This window comes from Hippocampus comes, unplaced genomic scaffold (assembly GCF_001891065.2).
Source record: "Hippocampus comes isolate QL1 unplaced genomic scaffold, H_comes_QL1_v1.1 scaffold20, whole genome shotgun sequence".
Lineage (NCBI taxonomy): Eukaryota > Metazoa > Chordata > Actinopteri > Syngnathiformes > Syngnathidae > Hippocampus > Hippocampus comes.
In genome coordinates, this window is record NW_017805462.1 from 1,298,142 (window position 1) to 1,311,785 (window position 13,644).

General features: G+C 45.9%; 1 protein-coding gene across 6 annotated transcripts in view; it reads left to right on the forward strand.

Annotated features, from left to right (window-relative positions):
* Positions 1-12,607, forward strand: part of LOC109518905 (nuclear receptor coactivator 2-like) — a 30,708-nt gene extending 18,101 nt beyond the window's left edge. For 5 of the 6 annotated variants that reach the window (XM_019875062.1, XM_019875061.1, XM_019875060.1 and 2 more), the window contains 15 exons: positions 230-370; positions 456-603; positions 1,570-2,668; positions 4,293-4,584; positions 4,981-5,130; positions 5,594-5,770; positions 6,350-6,455; positions 6,535-6,703; positions 7,463-7,777; positions 8,070-8,147; positions 8,526-8,760; positions 8,840-9,059; positions 9,187-9,343; positions 10,393-10,470; positions 10,838-12,607. In XM_019875062.1, coding sequence (XP_019730621.1) covers positions 230-370; positions 456-603; positions 1,570-2,668; positions 4,293-4,584; positions 4,981-5,130; positions 5,594-5,770; positions 6,350-6,455; positions 6,535-6,703; positions 7,463-7,777; positions 8,070-8,147; positions 8,526-8,760; positions 8,840-9,059; positions 9,187-9,343; positions 10,393-10,470; positions 10,838-10,849 — 3,377 coding nt within the window. In that variant the 3' untranslated portion in view covers positions 10,850-12,607. The remainder of the gene's footprint in view (positions 1-229; positions 371-455; positions 604-1,569; positions 2,669-4,292; positions 4,585-4,980; positions 5,131-5,593; positions 5,771-6,349; positions 6,456-6,534; positions 6,704-7,462; positions 7,778-8,069; positions 8,148-8,525; positions 8,761-8,839; positions 9,060-9,186; positions 9,344-10,392; positions 10,471-10,837) is intronic. The other variant, XM_019875064.1, reaches the window with a different exon arrangement.
* The last annotated feature ends 1,037 nt before the right edge of the window (positions 12,608-13,644 follow it).

A 13,644-nucleotide genomic window follows, 5' to 3' on the forward strand; every position in this document is an offset into this window, starting at 1 on the left:
GCTTGCGGCAATCACTTCACGCCTCATTTGGGCCTTTTTGCGCAGCAACACAGCGTCATGCATCATTAAATAACAGCGGCATGTAATGTGATGCTTCAAATGGAGTTGATATAAAAAGTCTACACACCCCATGTTGAAACGGTAGCTTTTTTTTGTGGTACAAACAAGTGCGACTGGCCCAGTTTTGCCACCGTTGATGTGATCTATAACCTGTACTGCCTTCTCGCAGGTAAGATCACCTCGCTGGACACCAGCCTGCTGCGGGCGTCCATGAAACTGGGCTGGGAGGACCTGGTGCGGCGCTGCATCCAGAGGTTCCACCTGCAGAACGATGGCGACATCTCCTTCGCCAAGAGACACCAGCAAGACGGTGAGGAGCCGCTTTCAGCCCCCCCCGTGCCATCCTTTCTTGCCGCCTCATCTTTTGCCACGGTGTCGTCCTTCTCCGCCCGCAGTGTTGAGGAACGGCCACGCGCTCAGCCCCCTCTACCGCTTCTCGCTATCCGACGGCACCGTGGTGTCGGCGCACACCAAAAGCAAACTGTTCCGCTCGCCCGCCACCAACGAGCCACAACTGTACCTGTCCCTGCACATCCTGCAGAGGTAACGTCTTCCATCACAAGCACCGATGACCCACATCGACAAGCAAAATTTGGATATTTGTCCACTCAAATTCTTTTTTGATGTACAGTCAAACCTCGGTTTTCGTCCATAATCCGTTCCAGAAGACTGTTCGAAAACCGAATTGTTCGAAAACCGAAATCACGCTCTTTAAAAAAAAAAAAAAGTGTTTATTGAACACGTCTGCTCACAATGGAAAGCGACCATGAGGAAGCGTCACTTCCTCGTCTACCCGAGGAAGCGTCATTTCCTCGCGTAAGGAAGGCGAGAGGAGTCAAATGGTGCATTCAAGTGCACTCAGTTTGTTCGAGAACCGAAATTTGTTCGTCATCCAAGGCATAAAAAACTCGAAATTTTTGGCCGAAAACCGAATTGGTCGAGAACCGAGACGTTCGAAAACCGAGGTTTGACTGTACTTGGCTACTTGGCTACATTCAAAACACGATCCACAAAAAGGCCTCTGGGACCCATGCCAGAAACTGAACAGAAAGTCGGCCATTTTGTTTGCCACTCAGTCACGGCATCCTGGCAAATGACAACAAAAAAATGCCCCTTCCACAAAATTTGCCACAACGCACCAAAGCGTCTCAAAGACCCGTGCGCAAAATTGAACAAGGAAGCTGGCTCATGTCAGTCTGCGCACAGATCAAGAATGGACTGCTCACTAGAAAATGTCAAGGGACAAAAAAAAACAAACACCTTAGCACATACGAGGACAATTCTTTACTGAAGCTAACATGCTTTGATTTGTGAGATGAGTACCCGGAGAAAACCCACGTAAGAAGCGGGAGAATATGCAAAAAGTCTCGAGCTGTGATTCAAACCCCAGAGCGCAGAAATGTGAGGCGAACAAGATCAACAAGTAGACCCCCCTTGCTGCCAGGACTGCGAAACAGATCAAGTTAACGTCAATATTGGTACAACCAACCCCCTGTGTTTCTTTTTCAGGGAGAATATGGGCACCATCCCTCTGGACGTGCCCACGAGCCTCGCCGTGTCTCAAACCGGCGACTCACCCGACGCCGCCGTCACCGGCAACCACTTTGCAGCTTCTTCGTGCAGCTTCGCGAGCCGAGCCGCCACGCCGCAGGCCACCTGCCACAAACTCGGCAGCCCCTCGGCCCAGGGAAGCCCCAGCGTCACGTCCGGGGGCCAGGGGGCCGTTTTGTCCCCTCGCCGTCACCACAGCCCCGGAATGGTGGCGAGCAGCAGCAACGGCAGCCCCCACACCCCCCAACATCAGCCCGGTTCTTTCTCACCTAGCGGCGGCCTCCATTCGCCAGCGTCCATCTGTAGCAGCTCCAACAACCGCGGCTTCAACCCACTCGGAGCCTTTCAGGCCCTCAGCCAGGTTCACAGGACTTCCGAGTCCCCCGATGGACAGTCCACCCTTCGCAGCCCTCTTCCCAGCACCCAGGAGAAAGATCACCTTAGCTTGGAAGCCGATTTGCTGGGGACTTTCGGTGAGCAGCAGGACTCGTCCCAAAACCAGGAGGGCGAGCCGCACCAGGGTAAGGACGAGGACCCGGACATCTCGGATGAGCCTGACCACCTCCTGAGCGCCAAAGGCCACACGCAGCTTCTGCAGCTTCTCACCACGAAGCTCGAACCCCCGGACCCTTGCTCGTCTCTCGGGGCCCTGGCGGACGAGCAGTTGGCGGGTGTCGGCGCCTGTTTGGGGGCCGCGCACACCAACCACTCGGCCTCGTTGAAGGAGAAACACAAAATTCTGCACAGGCTGCTTCAGAACAGCAGCTCGCCAGTGGAGTTGGCCAAGCTGACCGCCGAGGCCACGGGGAAGGAGCCCGCCGGGTCCGAGTCGGCGGGCGGCTGCCTTGACGACAGCGCGGCCGCCTTGGCGGAGTTGGGCGTCAAACAGGAGCCGGAGAGCCCAAAGAAGAAGGACAACGTGCTGCTGCGCTACCTGCTGGACCGCGATGACAACGGCATCCTGGAAAAAGCCATCAAGATGGAGGCCGCTGACGGGACCAAGATGGCCGTCGTCAAGACTGAGAAACAGGACCCCGCGTTCAACGTTACCGACCAGGTCAGTTCTTGCAATTCACACGTACCCCTCCATCGTGGTGATACGTGAAATTTGTGATATAGAAATAGTCTATTGACATTGTCCTTAGGCATCCAGCTATTTTCTGATCCGCTTTATCCTCACAAGGAGCCTATTCCAGCTGTCTTCAGTAGGCAGGGGACACCCTGAACCGCTTGCCAGCCAATCGCAGGGCAAACACAGACAAACAACCATCCGCGCTCACACTCACACCTAGCGACAATTTGGAGTTTTCAGTCAGCCTGCCATGGATGTTTTTAGAATGTGGGAAGAAACCAGAGTACCCGGAGAAAACCCACGCAGGCGCGGGGAGAACATGCAAACTCCAGACAGGAATCCAACCTCTGCACTGTGACCACTCGACCACCTTCGGACCATCCTTCGGGTCTTTCAAGACACTTTTGAAAGAATTCAATAATGTCCCCCCCACCCGTGTTAGTACCCGCTTGCCTTAGAAAGCCAGAACCATGGTTGCGCACCACCGTTTGCTCCTCCGCAACTCCCACACTTATGTTAGACCCTCTTTTGCCATCAGGTGGAAGGGTCGTCACAATGAACACACTTCGTGTACAAGTTATTACTCCAATAAGATCCAACCTGAATATTTATATCTCTATATTTGTTTTTTTTTTTTTTTACACGCGAACTCTGCTTTGAAAGTTGAGGAAGAAGTGTGTCTTTGTGTGCGTCCACAGCGGCTTAGGCAGCGGCGTGACTGCCTACGGTTTGTTCGTCCTCCTGTACATCACATGTGACCTCATTAGAGGCACCGCTCTATTTTTAGCTCCTCCTCCATTCGTCAGGCAAACGGCCGCGGGACGTAAGCCGCCGTGTGTGTGTGTGCGTGTGTGTGTGTGCGTGTGTGTGTGTGTGTGTGTGTGAGTAATTTGATTGGTCCGGTTTGTATGGGAGTCGTGCTCGTTTTTATGAATGCTCACGTATTGTCAGTTGAGAGGTTGTTTGCAGTAGATCAGGAAATGACAACAGTTTCACCTCAACCTCTGCATGCGGTGACAGTAGAAACATACAAGCCTTTAGTTTCGACGAGGGGTAGGGTTTAAAGCAAAGGGTTAAGATTTTAAGCAAATAGAAGGGTTTCAAATGAGGGTTTCAAGCCTGTGGTAGGGTTTTTAAACGAGCGCTAAGAGTTTCAAGCTTGGGTTAGAGTTTCAATTTTGTGTTTCAAGACCAGGTCATGGTTTTAAATTATGGTTCCAAATAAAGGTTCTAGTTTTAAATTATGGTCTCAAGCCCGGATAGTCTTTGAAACTCGAATTAGCGTTTTGAATTAGGGTTGCAAATCCAGGTTAGGCTTTCAAGTGTGCTTTAGGATTTTCAACTAGGGTTTCAAATTAGGGGTCCAGACAAGTTTTAAATCACCCTATCAAGGCTCGGTTTGGCTTTTAAACTAAAACTGGCGTTTGAATATTGGGTTGCAGGTCTTGGTAAGGGTTGTAATTTTAAATTAGTCTCAAGTCTGTGTTAGGCTTTTAAAATAGGGTTGCAGGTCGAGTTAGGTTTTCATGTTTGTATTTTAAGCCTCAGTTAGGTTTTTCATCTTGGGTTAGAATTTCAAATGAAGTCCTGCATGAATATTTCACCTCAGACCAGCGAGTTGGAGGATCTTCTGGATGACCTGCAGGCCGGCGCCCATCATCATCATCAGCAGCATCATCATCAGCAGCATCATCATCATCACCACCCCAACCACCAGTCATTCTCTCGGCAACTGTCCAGAGGAGGTGCTCCCTCCTCTTCCTCCTCGGCGGCGACCACCGGATTCCCTGCTGACAAGCAGAGTGCCATCGGAGACATCCTGCAGTTAATGGACACCCCCCATGGGGACCACAGTAGCCCACCACCCCAGCACCCGGCCTTCCCTGCCATCGGCCCAGCAGGTACATGCTGGTGTTTGAGGGGTGAGGTTTGAAATGAGTGTTTGTCAATCTTCAGGTTTGTCAATCTTAGAGTTTCAAATTGGGCATTCAAACCCGGGTTAGGCTTTTTAAACATGATTTCAAACAAATGAGAGTTTCAAGCTTGGCTTACGGTTTCAAAGTCGGGTTCGGGTTTCAAATGAAGGTTTCAAATTCGGGTCAGGGTAATTTTGCTTTCCCTTTGGTCGACATTGTCCGGGTGCAATGAGGTCAAGTGGGACAGTGACATCACAGATCCAAAAGATGGCACAGTTGCTTGCGTGTAGTTTTGCAATTTGTATTAGCGCCACCGACATGAGCGCATTTCAACATGACCTTCTTGTAACTTCAACTTGCAATTCCTTGCACCTCCCGTAGGCGGCGCCAGGCCATGCCAGTCGGCTCGTGGGGCGCCGCCCGGCAGGAGCCTATCGCAGGATGGCCTCGCTGGCCGGCCGATGGCCCCGCAGCACAGGAGCGCCAACAATGGCAACAACAACAAGCCGTACGCCTTGCTGCAACAGCAAGGTATGATGGGAAACCAGAATGGGTGACCAACACGCGCAACATGCACACTTTTCTAAATGTGACGTACAAACAGGACTGGCCACTTTTTTTTCCCACTCCAAATCTAATTTATCTCTCTGAAAAATATTGGTACATATCCTCCTACAAAAATCAGATTTTGACCCCCGCCCCTTTCGCATATGGAACATTCAAATGGCAATGACATCACAGTAAAAATATGAGAAATATAATAAAGTCTGAGTTAAGGATTCAAATTATCGTGTCAAGCCTGTGTTAGGGTTTTCAACAAGAATTGTAGTGTTCCGGGAAGGGTTTAAAGCCAATGTTTGGGTTTCAAAATAGGGTGTCAAGGCTGAGGTCAGTTTTTAATGAGCAGAGTAGTGTTTCAAATTTGGGTTTGAAGTATGTATTTTGTGGTCAAGCAAGGAAGTGAAAATCCCCCCTTGTGTTGCTTCCTTGTCAGCCATGTTGTCCAGCGGGCCAACGGCGGGCTCCCTGCAGCCCGGCTGGGGGCCGGCGGGATGCCCCCCGACCCCGTCCTTGGCCCAGGGTGTTCGCATGCTCTCCGACATCAACGGCGCCGCACCTGCCAGGGGGGCGCCGCCCCGATCGGTGGTGGGCATGCAGATGATGGCCGGCGGTAAGCGATGCCGTAAACTGCAATTGTAGTCCTTCAACCAAATTAGAATCATTGATTGAGTTGCAGTTTTAATTAGGTATATATGTAGATATATCATTTTTAGTACTGTTGAGCCAAATACCAAAAATTAAAAAAGATTTAAAATATTGCTTTTATTGTGTTAATTGTTTTTTTTTCTTCCAATGAATGCATTGTAAAAGTTTATTTTCATGGCTTTAAATGTATTATTTTTTTATTTTGATTATGATGGAAGGTATTAGTCCATAAAAACAAAAATATGAAATGTACATACTGGATACAAAAAGGCCAGTTGTACAAATATAGTGAATTATTTCCAGTAAATTAATTCACCAGTTATGTCGTGACATAAATGAATACAAAGTTCATTAAAAAAATATAGTTCTTTTAACATGTTTATTTTCACTAGAGTTAAGGTAGCTGTTATTTCTTCAAATAAAGAATATAAAATACATATAATATTAATGACACTAAGTCAATTAACTAATAATGTAATAATGCATCACAATCCTAAATCCCTTTGAACAGAGCAATGTTGCCGTTCTTCTTTTGTCCAATCAGAGATGGAGTTGACAAACCCCGCCTACCCTCAGCAGCACGCTCCGCCCAATCAGACGGCCCCGTGGCCTGACAGGATGATGATGGACCATTATGGAAGCCAAAACAGGTGCGGCCGGGGGCGGTCAAAACCTTGAGCTGAGTTGAAGTGAAGTGAAGTGACCGTAACGGGAGCGCCCCGGTTGCAGGTCGCCGTACGGGGTCCCCCCGGATGACGGGCCGGGCTGCTGCGGGGCGGCGCCCGAGGGCCCCGCGGACGAGGGGGCACTCCTCAACCAGCTATGCTCCGTCCTCAAGGACTACGAGGGCCTAGAGGAGCTCGACAAGATGCTCGGCATCCCCATGCTGGCCGGACAGGTGATCCATTCATCATCATTTTCAACACCGCTTATCCAGAACAGGGTCGCGGGGGCTTTCAAATTAGTGTTTCAAAGCTGTGCTGGGGTTTCAAATTAGAATTTGAAACCTGGTTTACAGTTTTAAAATAGGAATTTAATACTGGGTTCGGTTTTGAAATTAAGGTTTGAAACCAAAGTAAGGGTTTGAAATTGAAGTTTCAAGCCTAGGTTAAGGCTTAGAGCTTGGTCAGGATTTGAAACTACGGGTGGGGTTTCAAAGTAGGCGTTCAAGCTTGAGTGGGGGATTCAAATTAGAATTGGAAGCCTTGGCCAGCTTTCAGAATGAGGGTTTCAAGCCTGCGTTAGGGTTTCAAACTAGGGTTTGGTTTCAAATTTAAGGTTTGAAGACAAGGTTAGGGTTTGAAATTACCGTTTAGGTTTCGTATTAGGGTTTCAAATCTGGGTGGGAGAATCAAACTCGAAATTCAAACGTGTTTTATGATTTTAAATTAGGAATTCAAAATTGGGTTGGAAACCAAGTTGAAAATTAGGGCTTGAAACCAAGTTTAAGGTTGCAAATAAAGCCTTCAAGCCTAGTTGAGGGTTTTGAAGCCTGTGATGGGGTTTAGAATTCGGCTTTCAAATCAGGGGTACGGTTTGAAATTGTTTTTTCACTGCAAGGCTTGTGTTTCCAACCCTGGTTAGGGTTTTAAACTATGTTTAAGGGTTTCATATAAAAGGGTTTGAAAGTAGCTAACATCATGTGAAATCTCCTCAGGGCGGCGCATCGGAGCAGGAGCATCTTTTCGGGCCGTCGGACGCGCTGACGTCTCCCGTCAAGCCCCCCATGTACGCGGCCCAGCACTACGGGGGCTACGGCGGCCCGCCCCCCGACGCGTCCTTCCTCTGCCCCCCGGTGGGCGCCACCCACATGGGGCAGCAGAGGACTGGCGGCTACCCCCCGATGATGAGGATGCCCGGGGTGCAGGGTCCCCGGCCGGGCGGCGTTCGACCCGGCGGGGCCAACCCACAGCTGCCCCCGCAGCCCAACAACCTCAGGCTGCAGCTGCAGCACCGCCTGCAGGCACAGCTGGTAAAAAAAAAAAAAAAAAAAAAAAAAATTAAATCCTGGCCAAAAGAAACAACACAATGTCCACTGAATTAAAGTAAAAAATGCAATTACTTTTTTTTCTTTTTAAATAATAACAGAACATGTTATGCAATGTTCTATTTTTCTCCTTCAAATAACATATTACAATTGTTTTTTTTTAGGCTGCAACAGATTAATGGCATTTCCAACAATGTCAGTGGGAAGCGCTGATTTGTATTTTTTTTTGCCCGTCGAGAAACATTCCTGGTAATTGTCATCAAAATTTCTCTCGTAGAACCGTCAGCCAATCATGAACCAGATGACTGCAGTCTCCAGTATGAATCTACCTCTCAGGTCCAACCTTCCTAACCAGGTCAGCCTCAAAACGTCATGGAATGCAGTGCTGATATTTTGTATTTATTACATAGCAGGACTTCAATGACTTCAAGCATGTTTGTGAAGAATAGCCTCTGTAAAATCGTATACTAACACATAACTACCATTTCTTTCCCCATTAATGACACATTAACCAATAATCTTTTCTGGACCAAATGTGACAGAGACCCCGTGAAGTCTGCCTTGCATCAAATGAATAAAAGTGGGCGGTAAACAAGGAAAAGGAAAAGTTTTCCTGTTGCGACTTTGTAGTTCAATTTCTCATTGGTGACGTTTTCTGAGAAAACACACGACGTGAATGATGACTTCCTGTTGACTTGGACAATGTGGGTCCATATTTTGTGCGACTCGCCAGGGTTCCTTCAATGCGCAAATGTTAGCGCAGCGTCAGCGCGAGTATCTCAGCAACCACCTGCGGCAACGTCAGCAGCAGCAGCAGCAACACCATCAACACCAGCATGGAGCCATGATGGCGGTCAACATCCCTCCCAACATGGCCACGGCGGCGGGGGGCGCCTCCATGAGCGGGCCCAACTCTCGTCTGCCACAAAGCGCCGCGCAACACTTCCCCTACGCCGCGCCCAACTATGGTACGCGCTACATCGAAAACCGCCACTGTGTCATAAATCAAGCTCCTCCCATCACGTGAAAATATTGTCTTGACTTGAGGAGGCATGAGCCGGCATCATCCTCATCCTCATCATCATCACCATCATCATCAAGACTCGGCGTCCGTGTTGGCTTGTTCTTCCGGGACGCCGCCCGGCGCCGTGTTGTCGCCCAGGATGTCGGTGGCCCACGGCCAAATGCAGGGAGGGGCGGCGCCCGCCTACCCCGCCGCCGGCACCGGGGGTGCCGACCTCAACGGATGGATGCAGACGCCCAACAAGTACTCACACCCACTTTCGCTTGAACCCTTTCATGCACCCTGTAACCTGATAACATGATAAGCTGTCCACTGTAGTGACCGATGTATATGTTTAAATATAGATTTTCATGTCTCTCATGTTTCCCAGCGTCTACCAGCAACAGGCTCCATTCTCCAGCAGCAGTGGCACCGCCTTGTACAGCAACAACAACAACAACAACAATAACAATAACAACATGAACATGAGCATGAGCAGCAGAGGAGCAAATATGTCGGCACACCTCAGCGGCATGCACCAGGAACAGGTACAATTTTGGAGTGCAAATTTTCTTGATAATTACAACTTCATTTTTGGATGATGTTTTTTTTTTTTTTTTTTAATGTAAAAATATGGCTTGAGTAGATTTAAAACTTTTTCGAAAAATTCCTTCTCAAAAATGTTAAATTTTTTTAGGATTTACCCAACCAGGATTTTGGTGTTGATCGACGAGTTAAAAAAAATTGATAAATAAATAAATAACCAATCACTGATCAAGTCAGAAGATGGAACAATCTATCCAATCTATTTAAACAACATTTTAATTTACTGAAAAGTCACTCATCCCTTCGCTGGGAATTGGGCCCTCGCCAGACCAAAATAGTCAAATTTTTGAGTGATTGAAATGCATTGGGAATAAATCCATCCATTCATCCATCCATCCATCCATCCGTTTTCCGATCCACTTTATCCTAATAAGGGTCGCGGGGGGTGCTGGAGCCTATCCCAGCCATCATCAGTCAGTAGGCGAGGGACACCCTGGACCGGTTGCCAGCCAATCGCAGGGCACACAGAGACGAACAACTATTCGCGCTCATACTCACACCGAGGGACAACTTAGAGTGTTCAATCAGCCTGCCATGCATGTTTTTGGAATGTGGGAGGAAACCGGAGCACCCGGAGAAAACCCACACAGGCACGGGGAGAACATGCAAACTCCACACAGGAAGGCCGGAGCTGGAATTGAACCTCTGCACTGTGAGGTCGACGCGCGAATTGGGAAAAAATAAGAACAATGAAATCCTAAAAATTCTCCCCAAAATGCTGATAAACACATACATAAAACTTATTGATTGCTGTCATGTTTTTTATTTTATTCAATTTCATTTTTTTTTTTTTTTTTTTTGTGGATCCCAACATTGACATCATTGATTGAGCGACAAATTATGACATTACCTTCCATCACCGATTTTGCATCAAATGGAAAATATTTTCTGATCTGATCCAGCCGATCAGATCTGTGTAGGGTGTACTTAAAAAAAAAAAAAAAAAAAAAGAAAATCGAAATGAATTGCTGTCATCTATGTTTCGGCATAGGCGGGTGACGGGAGTCTGATTCTCGATCAGCTGGCGGGAATGGACATGCTCACACCAGAAGGAGACTTAAATAACTCTGTGAGTACAACGCTCAGCGGCTAACTTGCTTCTTTGCAACCTCGTCACTACACCATCCTGACGAAAAGCGGCAAACGTTTGGAGAAAGGAGACGCTCGCTCCTCCGGGTCGTCGTTTGACCATTGAAGAACATGTCACGTCGCTGACATGTGTCGCAATTTCATGTCTCCGTGACGCTGACTTATTGCTGTGGGAATATACGTCCAATTTATGTTTCAAGTGAACAGTTTACTTGCATCTCAAATTTAACAACTGCCGTCAAAATGTGTCGAGCGGTGTACTGTACTCTTGATGTGATTTTTTTATTATTTTTTTTTTAATTTAATGACTAAAATATGCCATTCATCCCGTTTTTGTGTCTTTCCAGAACTTCTGCTGACACAGTTGGCCTGGAAAGCTTCTGATTCATGTCAACTCTCTTCTTTGTTCCCCCCCAAATAAAAAAAAAAAAAAATCCTTTTGGGGACGACTGGAAGGAAATCTACTCAAATCAGCCTCCTCCTATTTCAAGGCCTTGGAGGTCCAGGATGACCACTGGTATGCATTTTGATGCCACCTACTGACGCCCAGATGCAACTGCAACAACATTGTGACTTCCTACTCTTGGAAGCAAAACGTTTGTGTTCCTCGCTAAACTTTTCCACTTGAAAGCCTGACTGAAGCTGTCATCACACACTGAGGAGTATTTTCTACAAATTTCTTTAAAGATGAAAGTTGATCTTTCTTGTTTCAAATTGTACATTTCTTTTAAGTCAGCCAACACATGATTCAACCTCAACTGTTAACTACCGTTGGGGGAAGGGGGGCGGGGCGTGGGGGTTCGCAAATGTTTACGTTGCCCTAAGCAGGTGTTTTGGTGGTTTATGCCTCTGCTAAAAAAAACATTTGTTGGATAATTATTGGATTTATTTATATACTTTGACTGTACCCGTTTTCTTAATTGTTTGACACCAAATATGAAGCTAATGTCATAGTATTCACCAGCCTTAACCGTCTTAGATGCTAATGTTAGCATAGATTGAATTAGCATTTTCAAGCTGCTCAAAGAGATGAAAAGAACATTTAAATCAATACACGCTGGAAAACAAAACGAAACATTGAAACAACCAGGAGTCTTAAAATGACGCAAAAATATATATTTTTTAACCATTTCAGCTCACTGGCTATGTAGCAAGCCAACGCTAATCTTTCGGCGATGTTTTAGTCTTAGCGTTAGCCTACTGTTGTCAATGACTCCATTCGGTTGCTTTGTGTAAAGTGGCATGATTATTTCCTGCTAAAGAATCAAAGTAATTGAATTCTACAAAACAGGAACGTTTGAGAATTGTCAAAATGTGGTACAAGTTGACTTTTGAACAAATATTTCTGCCCTGGAATTTTCCCACTCGAACTCTCAGTCGTTGAGTTGTGTTTCAGTTTGCTTGACACAAAGCAGGGCACAAATGATTGCAGATCAACAATTGAAATAATTTGGAATCCTAGCGGAATGTTTGAGAGTTGACAAAATGTGTTCCAAGTCAACTTTTTGCCAATATTTTTCACCGTCACCTTCTATGCATGGTCCTAGAATAATTTAGCTTATACTTGAATGAAGACACACTGAAATGAACCATGGTGAATGTTGGACATGATGTGTGTTTTTTTTTTTTTTTTTTTTTTTGTGGTCATTTAAGCCCAAAGACGTGATGAGCAGAAGCCATTCAAATATCCCGAATGTCACTTTTTGCCCTCTCTATGGCTGACATAGTCATATATTAATACATAGCGTATATTACACACTTTTCTTACTTGATAGACTGCTATTTTTCTGGCCATGTTTTCCATGCAATTACCTTTCTTGATACAAAAAAAATGCCTTAGAAGTTCCATTCAATGTGTTGTGTTTTGTTTTACGAGACATTTATGGATGTTTTACTGCTCAATACATACATTTTAAATCATGAATGTAAATTCCAAGATGGAATCTTAGATTATACTTCAAAAATGTTCTTTCTTCTTTGGTTTGTGCAGCAAAAAGGCATTTAGTGTGCTGCTGACGAGCTTTAAAAGATCATCATAATAATCATAAAAATAATAATATATGAATCCTCCATGTTGTCAGAAAGTTGAATGAAGCAAAGACGATGCAAAACGCTGCTTTTGTTTTGTCGCTACCGCTGCTTGTTAATTTATGATCGATGCCACTGTAAATAAATTTATTTTTATTCACATAATTCACGCCTCCTCGTGTCATTCATATTCGGCTGTTACGTTTATTACCATTTCCATTAGTGTTTATTGTCTTGTTGATGTTGTATGTTTTCAAACGCAGTGTCTTGCAGAAAATCCAGAAACAAATCCATGCAATTCATCTTGAAATTCAATTCAGTTACGTTGTGACTGCATTAACTCGTGCCCTACCACAGCCTTGCTCGTGCAGCTATCGCTGCTAGCATGGCTAGCGCTTCTCGCGCTGCTAGTGTGGCAAGCAATGCTATGGTTAGGGTTTCAAAATTGGGCTACGGTTTCCATTTAGGGTTTCAAATTCAGGGTAGGATTTCAAAGTAGGCTTTCCAAACTAGTGTCACGATTTCACACTAGGGTGAGGGTTTGAAACTTCAAAGTTGACCTACAATGCGCTCCCACTGAGATCATCGTCACAACAATCTGACATGATTGTCACTTCCCTTATACAGAATGTAACATGCGGCAAAACAAATTAGCAGACTAGTTGGCTCCATTACTCACTCTGCCATATAAGTTGAGTGAACTTTAGGCAAGTTGTTCTCCTTTCTGTTGACTCAGACGTAGTCTCTCGAGTGTCAACACTTGTAGGTTTCTCCATTAAACATCAGGCCACTTGGTTACATCTTCTTGCCACTCTGTAATCCCATTAGATCGCAAACTTGCTTTCCATCTGGCACCGTTAGCTTTTTAAAGTTATTTGCGCACTTTTTTACAGCGAGTTGGCTTGTATACTTATTAAAGTTCTTCGCCGTTGTTTCTACTTCAACAGTGTGCTTGCATCCTGATTACATCATCTTTGTGTACAAAATGAAAGTGGGCCTTCAGGAGGAGTCTTACCCAATAACACAACTATTGTTTCTGAATGTGCTAGAATTGTCTTCTATGTCGTGATTTTATTTTATTTTCAATTATTTTAAGTAGTTACTATTTGTAATAAAGCATACGGGG